The sequence below is a fragment of the Oncorhynchus nerka genome, linkage group LG25, assembly GCF_034236695.1.
Source record: "Oncorhynchus nerka isolate Pitt River linkage group LG25, Oner_Uvic_2.0, whole genome shotgun sequence".
Classification (NCBI taxonomy): Eukaryota; Metazoa; Chordata; class Actinopteri; order Salmoniformes; family Salmonidae; genus Oncorhynchus; species Oncorhynchus nerka.
In genome coordinates, this window is record NC_088420.1 from 44,582,269 (window position 1) to 44,609,687 (window position 27,419).

At 42.8% G+C, this 27,419-nt stretch overlaps 1 protein-coding gene across 4 annotated transcripts; it reads right to left on the reverse strand.

The window, feature by feature from the left end:
* Positions 1–2,062: 2,062 nt before the first annotated feature.
* LOC115109554 (bile acid receptor-like) lies at positions 2,063–27,419 on the reverse strand. 4 transcript variants are annotated; one of them, XM_029634562.2, is made up of 10 exons: positions 27,250–27,419; positions 23,575–23,757; positions 17,146–17,523; positions 14,764–14,904; positions 11,566–11,699; positions 5,534–5,629; positions 5,120–5,219; positions 4,322–4,468; positions 3,120–3,233; positions 2,063–2,843 (listed from the first exon to the last, which is right to left on the reverse strand). In XM_029634562.2, exons 2-10 carry the CDS (start codon positions 23,669–23,671, stop codon positions 2,605–2,607), a joined length of 1,446 nt encoding a protein of 481 aa, XP_029490422.1. In that variant the 5' UTR covers positions 23,672–23,757; positions 27,250–27,419; the 3' UTR covers positions 2,063–2,604. The 4 variants fall into 4 exon arrangements, with proteins under 4 accessions (XP_029490422.1, XP_029490421.1, XP_029490420.1 ...); XM_029634561.2 differs by having other exon boundaries at positions 2,065–2,843; positions 5,534–5,632; positions 23,575–23,736; positions 27,250–27,418; XM_029634560.2 differs by having other exon boundaries at positions 2,065–2,843; positions 5,534–5,632; positions 27,250–27,418.

The following is a 27,419-nucleotide window of genomic DNA, read 5'->3' on the forward strand; positions in this document are numbered from 1 at the left end:
AGCATGCAGATGAGCTTCCCTGAGACGGTTTCTGACCATTTGTGTTGAAGTTCTTCAGTTGTGCAAACCCACAGTTTCATTATATGTCCGGGTGGCTGCTCTCAGACGATCCCACAGGTGAAGAAGCCAGATGTGGAGGTCCTGGGTAGGCATGGTTACACGTGGTCTGTGGTTGTGAGGCCGGTTGGACGTACTGCCAAATTCCCTAAAACGAGGTTGGAGGCGGCTTATGGTAAAGAAATGAACATTCAACTATCTGGCAACAGCTCTGGTGGACATTCCTGCAGTCAGCATGCCAATTGCACACTCCTTCAAATCTTGAGACATCTGTGGCATTGTGTTGTGTGACAAAACTGCACATTTTAGAATGGCCTTTTATTGTCCATGCACATGGTTCTTGGCAAAGGAGAAATACTCACTAACAAGGATGTAAGCAAATTTGTTCACAAAGTTTGAAAGAAATACGTTTTTTGTGCCTATGGAACATTTCTGGGATCTTTTATTTCAGCTTATGAAACATGGGACCAACACTTTACATGTTGCGTTTATACCCTGATAAAAAAATAAAGGGAACACTAAAATAACACATCCTAGATCTGAATGAATGAAATATTCTTATTAAATACTTTTTTCTTTACATAGTTGAATGTGCTGACAACAAAATCACACAAAAATGATCAATGGAAATCAAATTTATTAACCAATGGAGGTCTGGATTTGGAGTAACACTCAAAATTAAAGTGGAAAACCACACTACAGGCTGATCCATCTTTGATGTAATGTCCTTAAAACAGTAGTGTGTGTGGCCTATACGTGCCTGTATGACCTCCCTACAACGCCTGGGCATGCTCCTGATGAGGTGGCGGATGGTCTCCTGAGGGATCTCCTCCCAGACCTGGACTAAAGCATCCACCAACTCCTGGACAGTCTGTGGTGCAACATGGCGTTGGTAGATGGAGCGAGACATGATGTCCCAGATGTGCTCAATTGGATTCATGTCTGGGGAACGGGCGGGCCAGTACATAGCATCAATGCCTTCCTCTTGCAGGAACTGCTGACACACTCCAGCCACATGAGGTCTAGCATTGTCTTGCATTAGGAGGAACCCAGGGCCAACCGCACCAGCATATGGTCTCACAAGGGGTCTGAGGATCTCATCTCGGTACATAATGGCAGTCAGGCTACCTCTGGCGAGCACATGGAGGGCTGTGCGGCCCCCCAAAGAAATGCCACCCCACACCATGACTGACCCACCGCCAAACCGGTCATGTTGGAGGATGTTGCAGGCAGCAGAACGTTCTCCACGGCATCGCCATACTCTGTCACGTCTGTCACATGTGCTCAGTGTGAACCTGCTTTCATCTGTGAAGAGCACAGGGCGCCAGTGGCGAATTTGCCAATCTTGGTGTTCTCTGGCAAATGCCAAATGTCCTGCACGGTGTTGGGCTGTAAGCACAACCCCCACCTGTGGACGTCGGGCCCTCATACCACCCTCATGGAGTCTGTTTCTGACCGTTTGAGCAGACACATGCACATTTGTGGCCTGCTGGAGGTCATTTTGCAGGGCTCTGGCAGTGCTCCTCCTTGCACAAAGGCGGAGGTAGCGGTCCTGCTGCTGGGTTGTTGCCCTCCTACGGCCTCCTCCACGTCTCCTGATGTACTGGCCTGTCTCCTGGTAGCGCCTCCATGCTCTGGACACTACGCTGACAGACACAGCAAACCTTCTTGCCACAGCTCGCATTGATGTTCCATCCTGGATGAGCTGCACTACCTGAGCCCCCTGTGTGGGTTGTAGACTCTGTCTCGTGCTACCACTAGAGTGAAAGCACTGCCAGCATTCAAAAGTGACCAAAACATCAGCCAGGAAGCATAGGAACTGAGAAGTGGTCTGTGGTCACCACCTGCAGAACCACTCCTTTATTGGGGGTGTCTTGCTAATTGCCTATAATTTCCACCTGTTGTCTATTGCATTTGCACAACAGCATGTTACATTTATTGTCAATCAGTGTTGCTTCCTAAGTGGACAGTTTGATTGCACAGAAGTGTGATTGACTTGGAGTTACATTGTGTTGTTTAAGTGTTCCCTTTATTTTTTTGAGCATTGTATTTTTGTTCAGTGTATTTATAAACCACAAGAGAGATCGTATGTCAAACTGATCCAGTCCAAACTCCTGTGCCTGGGTCCAAACAATATCATGACTACAAGTGTACTAGTCAGAAGATAATTTGCCAATACTAGGGGTGTTATCAGATTACTTTCTACAAAATCTGGCAGACTTGACAATATAAGTCCATTATCCCGTTGGGAGATCTTTTCTTTAAATAATGTCTCCAAGTTTCTTTGGTCTGCAACGGGGGGTCACATTCAAGTAGCCCATCACGAAGTCTCACAGAACAACTGAGCAAAGCCTACACAATATCAATTTCCAACATCTGAAAGCGGTGTCATGTCTTATTGCATCGCAGTCATAAGTTCTGAAATGGTTCGATGTTCAGCTTTCGAAATGGTTGCAGCTACTGAAATGGTAGGCGTCAGGTTGAAATGTTTGTTGTCCTCTCCTCTCCCCCATTCATCCATCCATCGATGCAGCCTCTATGTATCATTCACTGTACGTCCCAGATCTCACAGAGGAGGGGGGTGAACTTGTGGTCGCTCATGCGCCAAGAGGTAAGCATCTCGGCGTGGTGGTGATTGAGGGTTCGCAGTTCGGTCAGCCGTCCCAGGAGACGGGCAAAGTGCTGGGGCTCCAGCGGGTGCTGCATTGCACAGAACCTCCTGAGCAACTCCAGCATAGGCTCCTGCAGCCTCTCCACTGCCTGCTGGTCTTTCAGGTATGGCCGGTCTGTAGAGGATAATAAATTAAAGGGGAAGTTCCGTATTTTACAACCAAATGACAGATGGCTTTTCACCCTGAAAGTAGTCTATAGGCGGAGAGAAGCTGTATTCCATGGTTCAGTTTACAAACTTCAGATAACTTTAGCCACCACTAGCTAAAAATGATTAATAGAGGCATGCGGCACATCAACTTTAAGCAACCTCAAACCAAATAATTGAGTTTATTTCAGTTGATTTGACCATTATATTTTTACTTGTGCCACATGCCCAGCAGTCAGCTCACCTGGTGACAGGATGGTAATGGCGGTGAGAAGGGCGTGTTCTTCCGGCATCATCTGGAGTTCCCCGATGCTTTTGTAGAAGTTGAACATGGGTGTAATGAACGCCTCTGATATTCCTGGAAAAGATGTGGAGATGCGTATTCAATGCACAACCATTGGATGGCAGTATTTTCCATAGATGGCAGTATAGTTCATATATCACTGAGGGGAATGGGTTAAAACGGGTACAAAGGTGTAAGCATAGATGATGTACTGATACTTACTATAATTCCCATACAGTCCCACTATAATGAACCAAAAGATGTGATATAAGATTTGAGGTAACATACTATTGGCGTATACCTTTTGCAGATTTCAATTTAAAAAATACGGAGAGCAGAACTACCCCCACCTCCACCAAAACAATTCACCTCCTCCAGTCAGATACATCAGAGCCATAAGCTTTCAGAAATGCCAGGAGCGCACAGAGGGAGAGAGGGGGACAATAGGGCTCTTGATGTTTAGATAAAGAACAATAGCCTCTTTAGACACCACATCTCTATTTTCCCCTCAGACTGGCCTTTAGCTTGAATATCTCTCCACCAATCCATTCACTCTGGAGAGGTGCCAAGAGACGGAGTGACGCAGTTTATGGAGGATAAATCATTGGCATAGCTCTAACTGATCCAGTCTAGCATCAGAAGGCATCCCTCTTTTACTCCCCTACCACACTGCCTGGCACAATGCCCATACGCGCTCACAACGGAATGAACCCCAACCTGGCGGGCAGTGGTCAGTTTACGTGGGTAATCCACACCTGGCCAGGGATCAACAGGTCCGTACACTGCTAGTCTGCCAGCATCCTCGTCAAATAGATCATCAGATAGAGCAGGCCCATCCATTATTCATACCAGACCTGCGTGGCTGCCTGCAGACAGATCTAATCTACAGTACAGTATGGGAGTTGTGTGTGTGTGTGTGTGTGTGTGTGTGTGTGTGTGTGTGGTGGAGGAGAGGGCTGGAAGCCCTCACAAGGTGATGAGTCAGATAGGAAGTGTACATGTTCATACAACCACAGATTGTGGTAAAAAAAAATACAACTTCATGATAATAGTGATGATAACCACCATTTAGATCTAGTAACAGTAGTATACTTGTTGATGTATATTAGAGTATTGTCATAGTATTTTCCCTTAAATGCTCCAGATTCCCAGTATGAACGTACCACTCTTGCGTATCCTGTCCTCCAGCACCTCTGTGTGTCCATGGGGTAGCTTCCTGGTAAACACCTGTGCTGAGCGCAGGAACATGGCCTCCACTGCCGAGCCCTTTAACAGAGCTATCTGATCCTCATGGTCCAGGGCAGAGAAACCTGTCAGGGCCATATCCACGCATGCACACAAGCATGCAAACACAGTCAGGAGAGGCTATTGCAAGGAGGAAGGGAAGGAAGGATGGACCTCCCCTACGGTTTGTGAGAAATAAAAAATTATGAAACAGAAAAAATCCTGCTAGTAAATAAAACTAGGCTAAATAAAGTCACTCAGTAGAAGCCTCAACAGAAAGACATTAGTTAAGGAAGACTTTTCTTTCCATTTCAATGCAGTGTAACAGAGGTGGTTTGGTGAACTATGCTTCTGTGATGAGTAACCTTGCCTGAGACCTGAAGACTTGTGTTAGCTTCCTGAGTTAATGCCTAGACCTTTGCTCAGTGGACGAACACAGTCTTGTGTCACTGTAATGACCCGTATCAGTACCCGCTCTGACTTATGATATTAAGTCAAACAAGTTAATTGTTGTTATCATGTTGCTATTGTGCTGGAAATGTTTTATGTTTGTGCTTTTCTAATAACTAATTTCTGTTATTTACATGTTATGAACCAGTATTAGTCGGTCACATGAATTAGACTCTTAGTATGGAGTACAAAAGGCCAGAGGTTGACTGATAATTAATAGGAGTATCCTATATTCTACTTCTTTCAAGAGAAAAGGTTGGAATGACCATTATCATAGAAGTCCAGACCTGGAATGTTTTTGGTAAACTCCACCAGCACTTGAACATGACTGGTGGCCATCTCTGTCAAAAGGAGGAAGTTCTCATCTGCATTGAAATGCTCCTGTAGCTGGAGAAACAAGGGGACACAAAATATAATTACAGAATGTGTGTGAAGTTTTATGACACTGCTGGCTGATAAGGAGAGTTGTGCAACTGCATCTAAGTTATGAGGGAGAGAACAGTCTGACTTCTACTGGGATAGAGCGCATGTGGTATAAGTCATTGCTGGAGTCTTACTTGGAAATCATCTACTCTGGGATATGTTACAAGGGTCTCTTATGGTGTCTTCCATGAACTGTGAATAAGTCTGAGTTGTAAAGCATATACGATGGCTTGCTGAAAGAGAAATCATTTGCTAGAATTGTAGGAGATATCACATACCAGTTTTTTGGCCATGTCTTGAGGGATTCGATGTTTCTGGTAAGCTCCTACGATGAAGCTCAAAATAGCCTGCTGCTCTTGACTGAGCTCAATCTTCTCCTGAAAGAAAACCATTAGCAATCAGTTTTTAATCTATTCTGTATGACACTAAGGCTATTTATGAGTCATACTTTTAAAGTGGCAGTCTTAGCTGTGAGTAATACAATCTGTTGGTGGCAACAGGGCTTTAGAAATGTTGATATATTCATAGTTAATTTTAACACTGGGCTGTCATTATCATGCTATTCCCATATCCAGTAATCAGTATAGGGCATTTAAAATCAAATCAAATTGTATTTGTCGCCCTTTGTATTCGGTGCATGTGTAGACTTTACCGTGAAATGTTTGCCTATGAGCCCATCCCAATTATGCAGAGTTACAAAATAAAAAACAATAGTAACACAATAGTAATACAAGAGGAATAAACAACACAATAATTAAGTATATACAGGGAGTACCAGTATCAGATCAACGTGGAGCTATATACAGGGAGTACCAGTACCAGATCAATGTGGAGCTATATACAAGGAGTACCAGTACCAGATCAATGTGGAGCTATATACAGGGAGTACCAGTACCAGATCAATGTGGAGCTATATACAGAGAGTACCAGTACCAGATCAATGTGGAGCTATATACAGAGAGTACCAGTACCAGATCAATGTGGAGCTATATACAGGGAGAACCAGTACCAGATCAATGTGGAGCTATATACAGGGAGTACCAGTACCAGATCAATGTGGAGCTATATACAGGGAGTATCAGTACCAGATCAATGTGGAGCTATATACAGGGAGTACCAGTACCAGATCAATGTGGAGCTATATACAGGGAGTATCAGTACCAGATCAATGTGGAGCTATATACAGGGAGTACCAGTACAGATCAATGTGGAGCTATATACAGGGAGTACCAGTACCAGATCAATGTGGAGCTATATACAGGGAGTACCAGTACCAGGTCAATGTGGAGCTATATACAGGGAGTACCAGTACCAGATCAATGTGGAGCTATATACAGGGAGTACCAGATCAATGTGGAGCTATATACAGGAGTACCAGTACCAGATCAATGTGGAGCTATATACAGGGAGTACCAGTACCAGATCAATGTGCAGCTATATACAGGGAGTACCAGTACCAGATCAATGTGCAGCTATATACAGGGAGTACCAGTACCAGATCAATGTGGAGCTATATACAGGGAGTACCAGATCAATGTGGAGCTATATACAGGGAGTACCAGTACCAGATCAATGTGGAGCTATATACAGGGAGTACCAGTACCAGATCAATGTGCAGCTATATACAGGGAGTACCAGTACCAGATCAATGTGCAGCTATATACAGGGAGTACCAGTACCAGATCAATGTGCAGCTATATACAGGGAGTACCAGTACCAGATCAATGTGCAGCTATATACAGGGAGTACCAGTACCAGATCAATGTGGAGCTATATACAGGGAGTACCAGTACCAGATCAATGTGCAGCTATATACAGGGAGTACCAGTACCAGATCAATGTGCAGGGGTATGAGGTGTTTGAGGTAGATACAGAGTAGCAGCAGCATATGATGAGTGTTGAAATTGTGTGTGAATGTGTGTGCATGTGTCGGTATGTGTGTGTTATGTGTGTGTATGTGAATGTGTGTGGATTTTGTGTGAGAGTGTCAGTGTAGTGTGTGAGTGAGTGTGTATATAGTGCATTTATATAGTCTTGTGAGTGTGCAAGATAGGGTCTAATCCAATTAAATGTTATTGGTCACATACACATATTTAGCAGATGTTATTGCAGGTGTAGCAACATGCTTATGTTCCAAGCTCCAACAGTGCAGTAGTATCAAACAATTCCCAACAATACACACAAATCTAAAAGTAAAATAATGGAATTAAGAAATCTATAAATATTAGGACGAGCAATCTCGGAGTGGCTTTGACTAAAATACAGTAGAATACAGTACATACATATTAAATGAGTAAAGCGGTATGTCAACATTATTAAAGTGACAAGTGTTCCATTATTAAATTGACCAGTGATTCTTTGTCTATGTACATAAGGCAGCGGTCTCTAATGTGCAAGGTTGAGTAACCGGGTGGTAGCCGGCTAGTGATGGCTATTTAACAGTCAGATGGCCTTGAGATACTAGCTGTTTTTCAGCCTCTCGTTCCCAGCATTGATGCACCTGTACTGACCTCGCCTTCTGGATGATAGCGGGTTGAACAGTCCATGGCTTGGGTGGTCGATGTCCTTGATGATCTGTTTGGCCTTTCTGTGACATCGGGTGCTTTACGTTTCCTGGAGTGCAGGCAGTGTGGTTTGGGCATACCGCACCACCCTCTGGAGAACTCTGTGGTTGTGGGCGGTGCAGTTGCCGTACCAGGCGGTAATACAGCCCGACAGGATGCTCTCAATTGTGCATCTCTAAAAGTTTGAGGGTTTTAGGAGCCGAATTTCTTCAGCCTCCTGATTGAAGAGGAGCTGTTGCGCCTTCTTCACCACATTGTCTGTGAGTGGACCATTTCTGAAGATATTCACCTTCTCAACTGCGGTCCTGTCGATGTGGTAGGGGCATGCTCCCTCTGCTGTCTCCTGAAGTCCACGATCAGCTCCTTTGTTTTGTTGATGTTGAGGGAGAGATTATTTTCCTGGTACCACTCCATCAGGGCCCTCACCTCCTCCCTGTAGGCTGTAGTGTCATTGTTGGTAATCAGGCCGACCACCGTCGTTTCGCACGAAAACTTGATTTAGTTGGAGGCGTGCGTGGCCACACAGTCGTGGGTGAACAGGGAGTACAGGAGGGGACTAAGCAAGTTACCTTTGCTTTCTTGGGTACAGGAACAATGGTGGACATCTTGAAGCAAGTGGGGACAACAGACTGTGTCCGCTACGTCGCTGACGTTGGTGTCCACGACGTGGCTGGTTTTCCCTTTATTATCCATGATTATCTGTAGACCCTGCCACATACGTCTTGACTGAGCCGTTGAATTGCGACTCCAATTTGTCTCTGTACTGATGTTTTGCCTGTTTGATTGCCTTACGGAGGGAGTAACTACACTGTTTGTATTCAACCATATTACCAGTCACCGTGTGGTTAAATGCGATGGTTCGCGCTTTCAGTTTTGCGTGAATGCTGCCATCTATCCACGGTTTTTGGTTTGGGTAGGTTTTAATAGTCACAGTGGGAACAACATCCTCTATACACTTCCTGATGAACTCAGTCACCGTGTCAATGCAGATAGTCTGTAACAATTAATTAACTATTTAGCTGTCTTATGGCTATTAAGTAGTCGTATGGCTTGGGGGTAGAAACTGTCTCAAAGCCTGTTGGTCGGAGATCCGATGCTCCAGTACCATTTCCCGGACAGAAGCAGAGTGAACAGTCTATGGCTGGGGTCTTGCCATTTTTGGGCATTCCTCTGACACCTCCTGATGTAGAGGTCCTGGACGGCAGGGAGCTTGGCAGTCCGCAACACCCTCTGTAGCGCTTTGAGGTATAATTTTTTGAGGATCAGAGAGCCCATGCCAAATATTTTCAGCCCCCTGATGGGGAATAGGTGCTGTCATGCCCTCTTCAAGAGGACAATGTGGACAATGTTAAGTCATTAGTGAAGTGGATGGCAAGGAACTTGAAGCTCTCGACCCGCTCCACTAAAGCCCCGTCAATGTGGATGGGGGCGTGCTCTCCCCTCTTTTTCCTGTAGTCTATGATCAGTTCATTGGTCTTACTGATGTTGAGGGAGAGGGTCTTGTCCAGGCACCACACTATCAAGTCTCTGATCTTCTCCCTGTAGGTTTTCTAATCAATGACGTGATCAGGCCTACCAATGAGTCGTGTGTGGCCATGCAATCATGGGTGAACAGGGAGTACAGGAGGGGACTAAGCACGCACCCCTGAGGGGCCCCCGTGTTGAAGGTCAGCGTGGCAGAGGTATTGTTGCCTACCCTTACCACCTGGGCTGGCCGGTCAGGAAGTCCAGGATCCAGTTACAGAGGGATGTGTTCAGTCCCAGGGTCAAAAGCTTGGCGATGAGCTTTTATGGGACTATGATTTTTAACGCTGAGCTGTAGTCTATGAACAGATTTCTCACATAGTTATTTCCCCTCTTGTACATGTGTGAGAGGGCAGTGTGACGTGCGATTGAGAATGCGTCATCTGTGAATCTATTGGGGCGGTACGAATTGGAGTGGGTCCAGGGTGTCTGGGATGATGGTGTTGATTTGTCTCATGACCAGACTTTCAAAGCACTTACAATTGACAGATGTGAGTGATACAGGGCGATAGTTATTTAGGCAGGTGTCATGACTGTCCTGTGAGGATCCGAATGCGTCAGATCAGCTTGGCAATGGACGACAGTAACCAGACCCTCTCTCACCCACAGAGGGGGGAGGAGGGAGCTGGTGGGGGGTTGACAGCTCACACCCTGTCGTAAATTAAAGGAGATCCAGAGAACATCCCTCGCCAAATTAACACAGAAATGTTCCTTTGTCTCCAGAGACTTTTCCCGCCAAAACTCTAACACGTTCTAAAGCGAATACTAGAAAAACAGTCCTAACAGAGAACGTGGGGAATGGTCAGTGGTGATCTAAATAATAATAATGTCATATGGGTTGTTATTTAGTGATGTTGTAATTGTTTCTATAAAGGATATACTGTAATTTGAAAAGTATATACACTATCCAACCTTAATGTTGTATTTAAACAATGATGAATGTATTTTTGTTAAGTTAGGACTGTGCTTTTAGGATCCATAAGATAATTTGTCTCTTTTGACCTTTGCACAGTAAGTAGTCACGCCCCGAGTGAGGTAAGAGAGTGTGTCAGCCTGACGGAACCACCCCTTTCGACTAGAGTGCATAAAAGGATTGGTAAAGAAATGAACTTTTAGACCAGAACGTCGCCAGGCTGCAGCTGTGTGTGTAAAGTGGTTTGAACCCTGAATACCAACACGAGATAGAGAAGAAAACTCCCCTCTCAGACAATCACTGGTACGGCTGTTTAGCTGTCCTAGGAAAGTATCTAGAAAAGCACATTTAAGTGGGACTATTCTACTACACTTCAAACCAACGTATTCTGCTACTCTCATCACCCCACTGGTACCATCGACACGGCTTATCTTCCACGGAGCATCTTCCAGAGTGAATAACAGTAGAAGCCGATAGGGAGGCCACCTTTTGGACAATCAGAGCCTTATAGGCGTACCGCTGAAAGGCCCAACACCCTTCCTAAGGAGGGCTGGTTCCGACAGAGACCCACTGCGAACGAAGGCCTTTAAACGTTAATGATTTCTTACTCCAAATGGGCAGCCGTTTGTGTGCAAAGTATATGATTACTGTGAGAGTAGTTTCCTAAAGTGTATCAACGATAAGTGTATCTTTCTCTCTCTCTCAATCTCTCTCCATGTCATTGTGTAAGAAGCAGCCATATGTTGTGTCAGTCTGCTAAGGACCTTTTCCTAATGTATTAAGTGTGTATATTTATTCTGTGTTACAATTTTGTTAGCTAGTAAATAAATAATTAAACCAATTTGTGTTGTACTGAATCAGAAGTAAGGCTGTTTTTTCAGATGCAAGAGGTTATGACTGTTCAGAATGATGATATGATAAGAGGTTGTGATTAATGTGTTGACTGTTTTATGGATATAATAGGTAATTATTTTAACAGCTGCTCTCGTGGTGCCAGGTAACAATTAAACATAGTTAGTTGATAAGATAAATAACAGTCATCAGATTAATGAAAGTAAAGTCACAACACAGGTTATCTTAGAGTTCTCGAGAATACTTTTCAAACTTTTTTTATTTTTTATTTTTTACAAAGGAAGGTCATTCAGGAAATGGTTAGTTTGTCTTTGTCTATAAACATCTAACACCATTTTGTAGTAAATAATTTTCTAATAAATAGTGTTCTGTATTTAGATTCCTTCATTGGGAATCACTGACACTCACATTTTGAAGCACAAAAAACATTCTAAAGAGCAAAAAGGGGAGCTTTTACCTTTGACAGTTTGGTGGTGGAAGTGACCTGCTTGCTGTCTCCACCCTCTGTCTCGTCCCAAGTGGACTCTCCTGGTGAGGCCTTGGTGTTTTTCCTCAGCCTTTTAGACTTACACTGGATCTCTGTCAGCAGACCTGTGGGCAGTGATGAAGGGTTCAAACACAATGTGTTGAAGGAGAATTTCACCCCTACTTGTTCAATAGTGATTCTCTTTGTGAACGCATCGTAGCCAGCCAGAAAAGGCCTGATGCCCAATGATACAGCAGGGTGTTTGATATTTTATTAAATTGGCTTTATAGTGTAACTATGGGTTTGAGAAAGTTATTGAGCAAGTTTTGAACATTAATTCTCACCTAAGGTAAGAGGTTAGCTCAGATGTATAGTTCAGATAATTAGGGAACTCTTTTAGACATTATAACAAATTGAGAAATCCCCAGTAATAGTCTAAATTATAAACCAGGTGGTTTGAGCCCTGAACGCTGATTGGCTTAAAGCCATGTTAGTGATGCACGGGTTTACTCCTAACCCGCAGTCCCTGTGGATATGGGTTTAAGGTCATTAAATATTGTGTGGATGAAGGACGGGTGGGTGGCGTAAAGAGAAATAAAGAGAAAGCAAAACCTTTAAAAATAGAAAAATTTATAATTCTTGTGTTATAGGCTATATTGAGGTTTTTCTTTCATTATTTGGCATTAGTGCATAAGCCTAAGCTTTAGGGCCTAACTGTACACATGCCAAATTATCCTACCCACCAATCACCAAATTATTTTGGGAACAGGCAGAAAAACTTAACATCAATCCACGGAGGCAAAAATGACAATGTCGGAGTTTAATTCAATAAGAGATAAGCTGCGAAAGGACAGTTTAAAATAAAGAGAAAGGAGGACCAGAAAAGTAATGGTTTGATGAAGTGGTAAAAGAGGATGATAGCAGTGCTGCTATATTATGTGTGTTGATTGTGAGGCGCTATACAAATTTAACAGTCATGAGACAGGGACTTCCAATCTGCCTATGGCACGTCAAGGGAACTGTAGCCTACTGTTCAGATGGGTTAAATGGAAACTGAGTTCTGGACACTGACTGTAGGTCTATAACCCCTCACATAGCCTTAATATGAACTCCAGCAGAATTAAGCAGTTCTTGCTGTAAAATGATACACCAAATGTATGCCAAATTTTGACTCGTGAACAGGAGTGGAGAAATATGATTCATTTCTTTCAGCATCTTGAGAGAATGTGAATGCTCAGTTAGCACCTCTACAGACGGTATCTATCTTTATCAGCATCGTAAAAGCTGATAGTATTTCAACCACATAAAATATGCATCCATGCCGAACTGAAATCTTATCAGAAACATGTTGGGTCGTTTTCACAGCTTTCTATTTCCTTACAACCGGTCAAACTGATGTCATCTGCAAATTTTGCACAGAAAATCTTTCCAGTATTTTTTTAGTTATTGCATTTTCTCCCGGGCCCCTAAACATATTTTCTCAGCAAAAGAAGATGAGAGAGAAAACTTTACCGATGTCAAATAAATTGAAGCATTCATTCTAGTGATTTTACATTATTCTGGTGAACAAGGGTTTATTTAGTCTTCTAGGGCAACATATAATGACAGAAGAGAAGCTGCATGTATCTAATTATAGACAAGTTGCCTACCAAAGCAGAAGCATATCTAAATCAGGCCCAAAAATCGTGCACCCCCTGTCAAAACATTGTTCTGTCGTCTTTGACTGTAGCCCATAGCACATTTTCTATATTTGCGGTTTAGGGTCAGGTGCAAACCTCAGATTTTCACTTTTTCACATATAGTCGGACGGTTGTGGATGGCTTATTAGCAATTGTGCGCAGGTGTGGGTGAACAAACAGCTGACTCCCTGCACCACAAACAAACCAAAAAATGTTACGTTGGTAAACAGTTTGCGGTACTGTATACAGTATGTCCAATATACCACGGCTAAGGACTGTATCCAGGCACTCTGCATTGTACAGTACATAAGAACAGCCCTTAGCCATGGTATATTGGCCATATACCACACCCGCTCATGCCTTATTCCTTAATTATACAACTCCTGTATTTTATGCAGCGAGTATGTTAATGGTGAACTCCGTCCTCCTGCTCCCCTTGCCTGATACTCCAAATACACCCACCAATTGGGTCTCCTTAGTGGTAGGATTAGGATAGAGGGAAGAACACAAAGATTTCATCATGACCATGTCTTTTTGATCAAGATCTACACCTTACTTTCCCCATTCTTCTTTTGTTTCTGCAAAAATACCTTATCTTCCAGTTGACTCTCTCTCTGCCTCTCCCTCCCTTGAATAGCAACAATGGTGAGACCTTTCTGTTGTGAGCGGTATGACACAACTGTCCCTCAGTGAAATTCAAAGCAGTCGTGTCAGAATCCAAAATGAGAGTTCTCTGCTATGATCTGAGAATGTCCCCAGCGCATTTAACGAACATTATGATGATATCATACAGTCTGAATAGATAGTCAGGCTCACAGCTAGACACATGTCAATCTGAATTATATACCGAGAGTGAGTGACTGTTTAACAATGTCATTTATATGGATACCTGAAAGGTAAATGGATACATGAGTGGTAAAATGCAATACTATTGAAGATATGCCCTGCAATTTGTTATATTGGGAAATAGCAGGTGCACTTCTTCTTAAAGGTCCTCTGAGATCTGCCAGTGCTTCAGTTGAATTAAAAGAAAGCGGTTGAATATTAATTTTTGTACGGGCAGGTACTATGGTACCATGTATCATGCGTTATTAAAACCTGCAGTGTAGTCTCTCAAGCAATAAATGCACATAGTAGTAAATCAAAGAGCTGGTGTTATCACCAAATTCATTTCCTGTCATTGGCAAGATAATCTGTTGCACATAAGAAATCGCAATATGCTTAGCGATGCAATAGCAGATCTATGCATCTGCACCTACATGGATTCTGGAGTAAAGGCCATCAAGAGTGAAGAAACATGGGGGTTCCTTCAAATGTCATGACCACCTTTCTTGTTGAATCTTTCAGTAATGATGCTTTATGGTTTCCCTTGACTCTTGGTCCCTTTCCTTATCAATAATACCAGTACCTCACAGACTGTACCATCAAGTGTGACATAATAGGTGCAGTATCCCATGATGATAAATGGAGAGATGCCAACAGCTGGTCGCGTGAGTGCTGATATACTCACATTCTGCCAGCATGCCCATCTCCTTGCACTTCCGGAGACGACACTCCTGGCACTTCCTGCGCATGTACATGTCCATCTCACAGGTCCCTTTACTCTTGCACTTGTACACGGCGTTCTTTGTGATGCTCCGTCTGAAGAAGCCTAAAGGCAGTAATCAGAACAATTACCCAGTGACCTCAGTCTTTGGTCATATGATGAAATACTAGTGGTATTATGTACTGTAAAGCAAATAACACCACTACAGATGCAGGATCTTAATTTGATCACTCTTTTGTTGCCGAGAATTTGGAGATGAGCTTTGTGATTTAATTAAATTCACTGAAAACCCACACAAACACAGTTATATTTACTGTATTGCACTTTACATGTAGCCTACTTTTGCCCAACTATATAGCCTAACCACCGATCAAGCAACATTATGGATTAATGTTCAAACCTGTCGCTGGATTATTTTCCTGTAAAATATAGGTTGAATTAGGATCTGTATGTGGTAGAGGTGGACCGTGCCTTGGATCTCCCAGAAATAAAACCGCTAATGGAGTGATGGCATTGGTTTGTGGCTGATCTATGCCCTTGGTCTTGACCTATTCCCAATGGGTGCTTCAAACCATTAACATTAACCCCTTTCAAAAGGGCCACACAGTGTACAGTCCAGCTATGTCCTCCGTAAGGCAACCAAACAGGCAATTCAACTGCTCAGACACGAGACGTATGTGGCAGCGACTCCAGACAATCATGGATTATAAAGGGGAAACCAGCCATGTCATGGACACCGATGCATTCACCCGCTCCAAGGAAAACACAGTTCTCCAGGCCATCAGACTGTTAAATAGTCACCACTAGCCGGACTCCGCCCAGTATCCTGCCCTGAACTTCAGAGTCTTGGTGGTTCCAAACTTCTTCCGCTTAAGAATGATGGAGGCCAATGTGTTCTTGGGGACCTTCAATGCTACAGACAGGTTTTGTTAGCCTTCCCCAGATATGTGCCTCGACACTATCCTGTCTCGGAGCTCTACGGACAATTCCTTCGACCCCATGGCTTGGTTTTTGCTCTGACATGCACTGCCAATTGTGGGACGTTATATAGACAGGTTTGTGCTTTTCCAAATCATGTCCAATCAATTGAATTTACCACAGGTGAACTCCATTCAAGTTGTAGAAACATATCAAGGATGACCAATGGAAACAGGATGCACCTGAGCTCAATTTCGAGTCTCAGAGCAAAGGGTCTGAATAGTTATGTCAAAGTATTTATGGGTTATTTTGTGTAGATTGATGAGAAAAATGTCTAATTGTATCCATTTTAGCATAAGGCTGTAACATAACAAAATGTGCAAAAAGTGAAGGGGTCTGAATACTTTCCGAATGCACTGTATATATTTATATTGCGTAGTCTGACATTGCTCATTCTAATATTTCTTTATTTCTTAATCATTTTATACATTTTTGGGATTTGCGTGTATTGTTTTGTATTGTTAGGTATTACTGCACTGTTGTAGCTAGAAACATCAGCATTTTTCTACACCCGCAGTAACATCTGTAACATATGTATACAGCCCAATAAAATTGTATTTTATTTTTACACTAATTACCAGTGTGAGAAAGATGCCCCCTAAGAGCCTTATTGGACTGGTTCCATACAGTGGGCACACACTCGATAGCTTGGAACAGGTAACTAGACATTCAAGTGCAAGGAGATGAGTACAACGACACACATTAACATTGCTTAGCTCCTGGTTCCCTACGCCATTATAGAGTGGAACGCGTAGTGGGAGTTATATCCGGAGGGTGAACCGACTAGAGACAACCAAACCTCAAACCTACACTCAGATACGAGGCAGAAGAGCCCAGTGACCGCAACCATAACATCCATTCACCTGAGGATTTACAAGAAATAGAGTAGAAATGCTATCATTTAGAAGGTGAGGCAGGTGTTGTTGTGATTCTTCATGTTGGGTGTCATTGAGCTCGTCATTTTTACATGGAGACGTTCAGTAAAGTCATGCTGCTTACTCCTGACACTGAGTCCAGAGACAGTTCATTCATTCATCCTCGTCATGACGAAATATCATACTGATCACCTTCTGGATGTTTGTCATACCAGTGGGCTACTCTGTAGACATCATATTACATTATAGAATATCCCAACTATATTCAGATTACGATACTGTTCTAGCAATAGCTACAGAGCAAAACCAGAAGTGATCAACACAGGCTTTTAGAAGAAGTGAGCCCATCCATAGAGTGGTTTCTCAAGTGTTGAATGTAGAAGATGCTCTTATTTGGATCTATGTTGTAGAAGACGGTGAAGACCTGTAGTCCGTAACACTTCAATGTCTACAGCTATGATAAAGATGTAGCACACTTAACCACTGCAATTACCTTTACATCCCTCACAGGTGAGAGCGTTATAGTGGTACCCAGATGCCTTGTCCCCACACACCACACACAGCTCCTCCCCTTTGACCCTGCCTGCGTGGGAAGTGTGCCTGGTCCTCTTGCACACCGCAGGCACTATGGCGGATGCCTCTTCCATTTCAACATCGTAGCTACCCTCCAGGGGTTCTTTCCTCAGTTCATACATCTCTGTGGGTGAGTACCACTCCTCAACGCTGTATTGGGGGTAGTAATTCTGATTGGAGTAGTATGGAGGGGAGGACATGGTGGGCTCCACCGAGGGGTATTGCATGCTGGGATAGTTGGTGAAGGATAAGACCTCTTGGTCCTGGAGCAGAGGGCTCCCTTGATCTGCCAGAATATCTGAGAGGAGAAAAGAAAGACGCATAGATTAACTTATCGTATCACTGATTAGAAGTGTTGGCTAAAGTTTCTTTAGCCAACTAAAAAGTCAGCTTGGCTTCAGCATGGTTCAGAAAATCCACAATAGCTACACATTTCACAAGCCAATAACTCCTGTGCTCTCCCAAGGATAGTGTAGTACGACTGTCAAAATCACTTTCCAGCTGTTACAGTAGTATTAGATAGTGACTTAATCAGAGTATTTAAACATTAACATAACAGGGGATAGTAACCTACATAAACCCAGGCATAAATAACCTCACACTCTTACAGAACACACTGTCACAGCAGATTGACGGGACGGCTTGAGCTTTCCAGCTATTCTCCAAAGAGATGATAGTACTTATCTTATTTATGTTTTACATATATTGATATTTCACAATGCTTTATCATCAGTGTCATACATTATAATAATGATATTTATATTATGTGGGCATGAACCCTTGAAGGTCAGCTAGCATTGGAACCATTTCATTTCACTTTTATTCATTCAAATACATTAAGGTAAAAGGAAATACTGGAACACAAAAAAAAAGCTGCTGGAATGTAGCCGTACAGTTCTATAGGGTTGAGTTTATCCAAACTCATTTTATAATACACATAATCCAAGCTGACACAATACGATTGACAGGCATGAGATTCTGACCTGAAGATTTGTTCTAATCTAGACCATGGCCATCTCAGGGTGACCCAGCACACCCAGGTCTCTCTCTCTTTCTCGGACCACCTGAAAAGTAATCCCCCTCTGCGGCTCTACTCTTACCTTTTACTTCTTCTACCTCAGCATACCTCCCTCTATTATCTTTGTCAATGGAACTTCTCCAGAAGAATTTGGTACAGGAGTCCTAGAACAGAACACCTTGGTGCTTGTTTGAGGTCTGACTTAGGAGTGCCAAATGGGAGCAAAGGTTGCCATGGCTACTTATTAACCTGACAGACATTTCTGCCCATCATTACAGGTAGTTGGTTCCGTAATGTGTAAAGTCACTTTGACATCTGGCTTGTGTGACTGGCTGCTACTGCCTGAGGTGTAATGTGTGTCAGAGCTGGCCACTGGATCGCCTGATCCCAGATCTGCATGTTCCAACTCTCCTAACAATCATTGCCATGCCATATGTACAGTGTTGACCCGCATTGCCCATGGCAGGTTATGCAAATTTTTGACTTAATAAAGTTGCATACAAATATGGTCTCTTTTTTCCATTCTTGAGAAAGGCAGCTCCAAAATGCAGGTGTTTTAGCCTAGCTTAGTGCTTTCTGTGGTGGTGATGGGGCAGCCAGTGGAAAATACAGAGCATTGGGGTTAGTAATGTACTCTAGTTGCACCGTGATTGGCTCAGAGTTCTATCACTCATGTGGACACTGCGTCACCGCAAAATCTACAGGGAGAGCTTGAAAATTCAAGCCTCTCGGTTGCTGCCATAGATATACATTAGAAGTGCCCATCCAAGAAGGCTCAAGTTAATTGGCCACAGATAAAATGACATTAAATCATGTTATATCTACCGTAGCTTTGATTGGACTGATCATGTCAACATCAATCTTTCAAAAGCTTAGCTTGCAAGATAGACAAGCAGTCATCATCATGAATCAAGTTGACAATCGACTGGCAAATCCTTTTCAATCCTTGTCATATCAACAGAAATGATAGATAAAACAGATCGGTGCTCATCGGCCATTGGACATAAACATTATACAACAGTTGGAAATCACAAATTCAACAATGAGTGGTTTGGAAGGAATCAGTGGCTAGCTGCAAGCGTTGCAAAGCAATCCCTAGCCTGCTGTTCAGTGGAGTGGCTGTATGGTCCCAAGTCTAAGACTAAGGGTCTCTTTTCCAAGCTTAAAAGGATAAACATTCACATGCAACACCATCGGCCATTAAAGGTTGAATACATTGGCCATGCTGTCATTCCAGCATGACTTCTGCCACGTTTAAAACAACTGGAAACTCGGAACTGGGAAATCTCAGACGTCAGTGTGTTCAAGACAACATCTTACTGAGAAAATACGTTTTGAACTGTCATCCAACTCAGAATTCCAAGTCGGGAACTCGGGCCTCTTTCTAGAGCTCCAATCTGAAGATCACTGAAGTCAGGATTTGACCTTGTTTCTTTCTGAGTTCCCAAATGTCTAGAAAGCACCAAGAATCCAGAGAAAGACAGACTTTGATGACAAAGTTTGATGACTAAATTTGCCGATGAAGGACCTCCGCACCACCTTCCTGTTCAAGTGAGCACAGCACAACAAGGTGAGTCCAAAAATGTATTGTATGCTGCTGCATAGATGATGTAATACGCCAGGGAGATATGTACACTGTAGCTAAGAAAGTAATACTAAGTGTATATCGTGTAGTAATATCCCATGTGTCTCACCCTAATAATTTGGTCCCTTTCCTCCTCATAACTTAGCCTACTGTTCTGACTTGGTGGTGCACATGTAGCCTATAGCCTGGTTTAGAGAAATGTCATCATTGAATATTGTATGAGCTCTCATTGTCTGCTTATAGGCCCCCTTTATTTATCCTTTGTACATCTCAATTGTCAGTAGAAACTACATTTGTTTAAGCAAGTCAGCCATATCAGCTATATTTAAAAAAAGGTAGTAAATGAGGCTGAATGAACTGTTTCCCTGCCAGACGAGGCTCCGTTGATAACCAGGTGTAGCGGTGGTAAGGATTCACTCCACGGTGCTGAACACTCCACGGTGTTCAGCAACAACACAACACTAAACAATACATGAATTGCACTATAACGGTGGCAAACGGTGCCCACAAACTGTTGGGACAGCTTTATGTAGGGCCCAACAGTTTGTGGGCACCGTTTGCCACCGTTATAGTGCAATTCATGTATTGTTTAGTGTTGTGTTGTGTTGTGTAGTGGCTTTGCTGGCATGCATAAAAAAAGAAGCCTTTGCCCCACCAAGGGGGGAAAAAATCGCCATTGCATTGTGCATATACTGTTACAGTTGAAGTCGGAAGTTTACATACACTTAGGTTGGAGTCATTAAAACTTGTTTTTCAACCACTACACAAATTTCTTGTTAACAAATTATAGTTTTGGCAAGTCGGTTAGGACATCTACTTCGTGCATCACAAAAGTATTTTTCCAACAATTGTTTACAGACAGATTATTTCACTTATAATTCACTATCACAATTCCAGTCGGTCAGAAGTTTACATACACTAAATTGACTGTGCCGTTAAACAGCTTGGAAAATTCCTGAAAATGATGTCATGTCTTTAGAAGCTTCTGATAGGTTCATTGACATCATTTGAGTCAATTGGAGGTGGTTTTTTAAAATTGTACCTTTATTTAACTAGGCAAGTCAGTTAAGAACAAATTCTTATTTTCAATGATGGCCTAGGAACAGTGGGTTAACTGCCTGTTCAGGAGCAGAATGACAGACTTGTACCTTGTCAGCTCAGGGATATGAACTTGCAAACTTTCGGTTACTAGTCCAACGCTCTCACCACTAGCTTTAATTGAGTACCCTGCATGTGTGATTTAATGAAAGTTGGAGTTTTATCGCGTTTTATTTGAATTTGGTGCTATGCATTTCCCGAGGCTATTGGCCACTTGAGACGCTAGCGTCTCCCCTATCCATAAGAGGTTTTTAAGAACAAATTCTTATTTTCAATGATGGCCTAGGAACAGTGGGTTAATTGCCTGTTCAGGAGCAGAATGACAGACTTGTACCTTGTCAGCTCAGGATATGAACTTTCGGTTACTAGTCCAACGCTCTCACCACTAGGCTACCCTGCCGCCCTGTACCTGTGGATGTATTTCAAGACCTACCTTCAAACTCAGTGCCTCCATCACGGTTGACAACTCCATTGTGTCCTCCTCCCAGAGCGCTAAGAACCTTGGCGTGATCCTGGACAACACCCTGTCGTTCTCAACTAACATCAAGGCGGTGGCCCGTTCCTGTAGGTTCATGCTCTACAACATCCGCAGAGTACGACCCTGCCTCACACAGGAAGCGGCGCAGGTCCTAATCCAGGCACTTGTCATCTCCCGTCTGGATTACTGCAACTCGCTGTTGGCTGGGCTCCCTGCCTGTGCCATTAAACCCCTACAACTCATCCAGAACGCCGCAGCCCGTCTGGTGTTCAACCTTCCCAAGTTCTCTCACGTCACCCCGCTCCTCCGCTCCCTCCACTGGCTTCCAGTTGAAGCTCGCATCCGCTACAAGACCATGGTGCTTGCCTCACGGAGCTGTGAGGGGAACGGCACCTCAGTACCTCCAGGCTCTGATCAGGCCTTACACCCAAACAAGGGCACTGCGTTCATCCACCTCTGGCCTGCTCGCCTCCCTACCACTGAGGAAGTACAGTTCCCGCTCAGCCCAGTCAAAACTGTTCGCTGCTCTGGCCCCCCAATGGTGGAACAAACTCCCTCACGACGCCAGGACAGCGGAGTCAATCACCACCTTCCGGAGACACCTGAAACCCCACCTCTTTAAGGAATACCTAGGATAGGATAAAGTAATCCTTCTCACCCCCCTTAAAAGATTTAGATGCACTATTGTAAAGTGGCTGTTCCACTAGATGTCATATGGTGAACGCACCAATTTGTAAGTCGCTCTGGATAAGAGCGTCTGCTAAATGACTTAAATGTAATGTAAATGTAAATGTCTTAGCTTGACATCATGGGAAAGTCAAAAGAAATCAGCCAAGACCTCAGAAAGAAAAATGTAGACCTCCACAAGTCTGGTTCATCCTTGGGAGCAATTTCCAAATGCCCGAAGGTACCACGTTCATCTGTACAAACAATAGTACGCAAGTACAAACACAATGGGACCACGCAGCCGTCATACCGCTCAGGAAGGATACGCATTCTGTCTCTTAGAGATTAATGTATTTTGGTGTGAAAAGTGCAAATCAATCCCAGAACAACAGCAAAGGACCTTGTGAAGATGCTGGAGGAAACAGGTACAAAAGTATCCATATCCACAGTAAAACGAGTCCTATATCGACATAACCTGAAAGGCCGATCAGCAAGGAAGAAGCCACTGCTCCAAAACCGCCATAAAAAGCCAGACTACAGTTTGCAACTGCACATGGGGACAAATATGGTACTTTTCGGAGAAATGTCCTCTGATCTGATGAAACAAAAATAGAACTGTTTGGCCATAATGCCCATTGTTATGTTTGGAGGAAAAAGGGGGAGGCATGCAAGCCAAAGAACACCATCCCAACCGTGAAGCACGGGGATGGCAGCATCATGTTGTGGGGGTGTTTTGCTGCAGGAGGGACTGCTGCACGTTCCAAAATAGATAGCATCATGAGGTGGGAAAATTATGCAGATATATTGAAGCAACATTTCAAGACATCAGTCAGGAAGTTAAAGCTTGGTAGCAAATGGGTCTCCCAAATAGACAATGACCCAAAGCATACTTCCGAAGTTGTAGCAAAATGGCTTAAGGACAACAAAGTCAAGGTATTGGAGTGGCCATCACAAAGCTCTAACCTCAATCCTATAGAAAATTTGTGGGCAGAACTGAAAAAGCGTGTGCGAGCAAGGAGGCCTACAAACCTGACTCAGTTACACCAGCTCTGTCAGGAGGAATGGTTCCAAAATTCACCCAACTTATTGTGGGAAGCTTGTGGAAGGCTACCCGAAACGTTTGACCCAAGTTAAACAATTCAATGGAAATGCAACCACATTCTAATTGATTGTATGTAAACTTCTGACCCACTGGAAATGTGATGAAAGAAATAAAAGCTGAAATCAATCATTTCTCTCTACTATTATTCTGACATTTCACATTCTTAAAATAAAGTGGAGATCCTAACTGACCAAAAACAGGAACTTTTTACGAGGATTAAATGTCAGGAATTGTGAAAAACTGAGTTTAAATGTATTTGGCTAAGGTGTAAGCAAACGTCTGACTTCAACTGTATATAATACACTGCATATTATGTATTGCTTGACGAAAATAGTAGGAGGAGTTAGATGAAGCACATACAGTACTGATCTGGGTCCAGGCTCGTCACTGAAGGTTGCTTACCAAAGAAGTGTGAGTTCTCGGACAATGGGAATCCATCGTTGTGTGGGATCTGTAGTGGTCCCACCACATTTACTTCGGGGCCCACCCACTCATTCATTCACAAATCTGGATGGACCTCAGCTCAGAATAAAGATGATGGAAGTAAATGATTTCAGTCCAATCCTGTAAGAAACGAAGATACACCTAGACATAACGTTGGTGTGAGTTTAACATTTTGTTAAGCAGCTTTGTGATACAGTAGCTTACCTGTTAAATACCTCACAGACAACTCTTTAGCCCTTGCAAAAGTTTTTGGACCCCTTGGATATCTTCACATTCTATTGTTTTACAAAGTAGGATTAACCAGTTACAGTCCAAGCCCTGCCGGATATGTACAGAATAAAAATATTCCAAACATGCATCTTGTATGCAACAAGGCACTAAAGTAATACTGCAAAAAAACACAACAAATGTATACACTTTTTGGATTAAATGCATAGCCTTGTGTTTGGGACAAATCTAACACAACACTTCATTGAGTAACTGACTCCTTATTTTCAAGCATGGTGGTGACTGCATCCTGGTATGTGTATGCTTGACATCAGCAAATACAGGCAGAGTTTTTATTTTATAAAAATAAATGGATGGAGCAAAACACAGGCAAAATCCTAGAGGAAAATCTGCTTCAGTCTGCTTTACACGAGAGACTGGGAGAGGAATTCACCTTTCAGCAGGACAATAACCTACAACACAAATCTACACTGGAGTTGCTTATCAAGAAGACAGTGAATGTTCCTGAGTGGCCAAGTTACAGTTGAAATCTGTTTAAATCTGCCACGGTACAGATAAAATACATTTTATGCAACTGGTGGATCTAATCCTGAATTCTGATTGGTTAAAACCGCATTCCATCCGATGTCTATTGCACAAGTTTCCATCGGCTAAATCTATGATGTTAAAATGTCTATTTACTCTGTTCCATCTGACTGCGCAATCCACTGTCTCATCAGCCCAGCCAGGCTACTTATAAACTTGATCTCCACATTTTATTGTGTTACTGCCTGAATTTGGATGAATTTGAGATTTTATGTCACTCGCCTACACAAAATACCCCATAATGTCAGACAGAAATGATGTTTTTAGAGAATTTTTACAAATTAATAAATAATGTAAGTATTCAAACCCCTTTGTTAAGTTAAAGAGTAAACATTTGCTTAACAAGTCACATAGTGACTTGAATTGACTCACTCTATGTGCAATAATAGTGTTTAACCTGATTTTTAATGACTACCTCATCTATGTACCCCACACATACAATTATCTCAAAGGTCCCTCAGTTGAGCAGCGAATTTCAACCTGCTACAGTATTTATACCCCTTGACTAATTCAACAATTCGTTGTGTTACAGCCTGAATTCAAAATTGATTACAAAAATGTTTTCCTCACCCAGCCATTTTCAAGTCTTGTCATATATTTTTAAGCTGCAACTACTGTAGGCCACTCAGGAACATTCAACTATCGTCTTGGTAAGCAACTCCAGTGTATATATTGCCTTGTGTTTTAGGTTAATGTCCTGCTGAAAGGTGAATTTGTCTTCCAGTGTCTGTTGGAATGCAGACTGAACCAGGTTTTCCTTTAGGATTTTGCCTGTGCTTAGCTCTATTCCATTTATTTTTATCCTAAAAAAACTCCCTAGTCCTTGCCGATGACAAGCATACCCATAATATGACACAGCCACCACCATGCTTGAAAATATGAAGAGTGGATTTTCCCGAAACATAACATTTTTTGGCTCCCGAGTGGCGCAGAGATCTAAGGCACTGCCTCTCAGTGCTTGAGGCGTCATTACAGACACCCTGATTCGAATCCAGGCTGTATCACAACCGGTCGTGATTGGGAGTCCCATAGGGCGGCGCCCAGCATCGTCTGGATTTGGCCCAGCATCGTCCGTCATTGTAAATAAGAATTTGTTCTGAACTGACTTGCCTGGTTAAATAATTAATAAAATAGAAAGTATATTCAAGACATAAAGTTAATCTCTTTGCCACATTTCTACTGTTTTACTTTATTAACTTATTGCGAACAGGATGCTTTTGTTTTGGAATATTTTTATTTTGTACAGTCCTTCTTTTCACGTTGTCATTTAGGTTAGTATTGTGGAGTAACTACAATGTTGTTGATCCAGCCTCAGTTTTCTCCTATTACAGCTATTAAGCTCTGTAACTGTTTTAAAGTCACCTTTGGCCTTTGGTGAAATCCCTGAGCGTTTTCCTTCTACTCCGGCAACTGAGTGAGGAAGGACGCCTGTATCTTTGTAGTGACTGGGTGTATTGATGCACCATCCAAAGTGTAATTAATAACCTCACCATACTCAAAGGGATATTCAATGTCTGCCTTTTTCTTATTTATTAACCATCTACCAATAGGTAACCTTCTTTGCAAGGCATTTGAAAACCTCTCTGGCCTTTGTGGTTGAATCTGTGTTCGAAATTCACTGCTCGACTGAGGGACTTTACATATAATTGTGTGTGGAGTGCAAAATCATGTTAAACTAGGGTCTCCAACAGGTTGATCGCAAGCTACCGGTAGCTCTCAGCCCACCTATGATTAGCTCCCCAAACAATTCTGAAAGTACATGCAATCTTCACATGTTCCACTGCAAATTGTCATTAACAAATCTCACAAGTATTAGACACTGCAAGTTCCCAGCTACTATCTAATCAATGCAACGCTGACATTATCCTACCCCCGGTTAGCTACTATTGGCTTAAAATGCCAAACCTAACACAATAGCTGCCAATTCATTTCCAGCTATATTTCCCCTGTATGTCTGTGTGGTGCGCATGTATTTCTTTCACTTATTTCTGTGTGTAGCCAGCTGATGTGATAACCATCTTGTGGGTTGACAGACAGTAATTTCCCCAAAACTTTCTCAGTTTAATGTTTACTGTAAAGTAGGCATACCTGGCAGAAGTATATCATCAGGAAGTATATCATTTTGATCTATTACTTGGTATTTGCTAACTTTGCCATGAAATGAGCAACAGCATTACAGAACCATCACTAGACTGGCACATTAGACAACACATTCCTCACCTGCTAGATTCACAATTAAAGGGGAATTACACAAAAAACTCCTGATATTGATGTTTATCTTCCAGACCTAAAAAGATGTGATTTAAGTATTGACATGGACTCAGACTTCTTGTCTTGTGTTATGTGATGTTTCCCTTATTGCTGTAACCATAACCACAATGTACCCAACACAACAATTCCAAAACAATTATTTTGACGAGTATTCCCTTTAGGTTATATTCTGTATTAAGTGAGGTCTGTTCCTGTGCAGTACATTCATTAAAGAGATCATTGAGAGTTGCTAGTCTATTCCTCTGTTATCACACTAAAATGAACACAGTTCCCCAAACTTTTCCATGGTCTCCCTGAATATGTTACTGACTAACAGCACCCATGGCCACGTTAACTGACACCATCATGCAGTGAGCAGAGAGGAGGTAAATCACCATGTGAACCACTGATTTTATAAATCGCACCTGACATAGCTTTAATTAATTAGCCAGGGCTAATTTCCCCAGAGATTAAACAACAGCCCACATGAAGACGTCAACAAGGGCCTCCAGGCCAGTTTCTCAGCCCACACAAAGAATCAACCTGTCCCTCTCTATCATTCGCTCTTACCGTATTCTTTCCTGTTGATTTCCCCAGTGTAAGTCCAGTCTAGTCCCAGCCTTCACCCTCTCTCTCTGATCTCCACATTGTAAAGTACAGCACCATCAATATTTGCTCATGAGCATCTAGCTGCTCCTGGCTGTCTGGGGTTGCAGGGAGAGTATGTGTGACTGGCTGGG

Bases quoted from the DNA above. Each gene is read 5' to 3' on its own strand.
- LOC115109554 (XM_029634561.2), bottom strand. From the start codon at position 23,671: ATGAATGAGTGGGTGGGCCCCGAAGTAAATGTGGTGGGACCACTACAG. The intron at 14,905-17,145 runs GTAATTGCAGTG...TACTGCCTTTAG, and splicing joins CACCTGTGAGGGATGTAAAG to GCTTCTTCAGACGGAGCATC. The intron at 3,234-4,321 runs GTACGTTCATAC...CATCTTTTCCAG, and splicing joins GGACAGGATACGCAAGAGTG to GAATATCAGAGGCGTTCATT.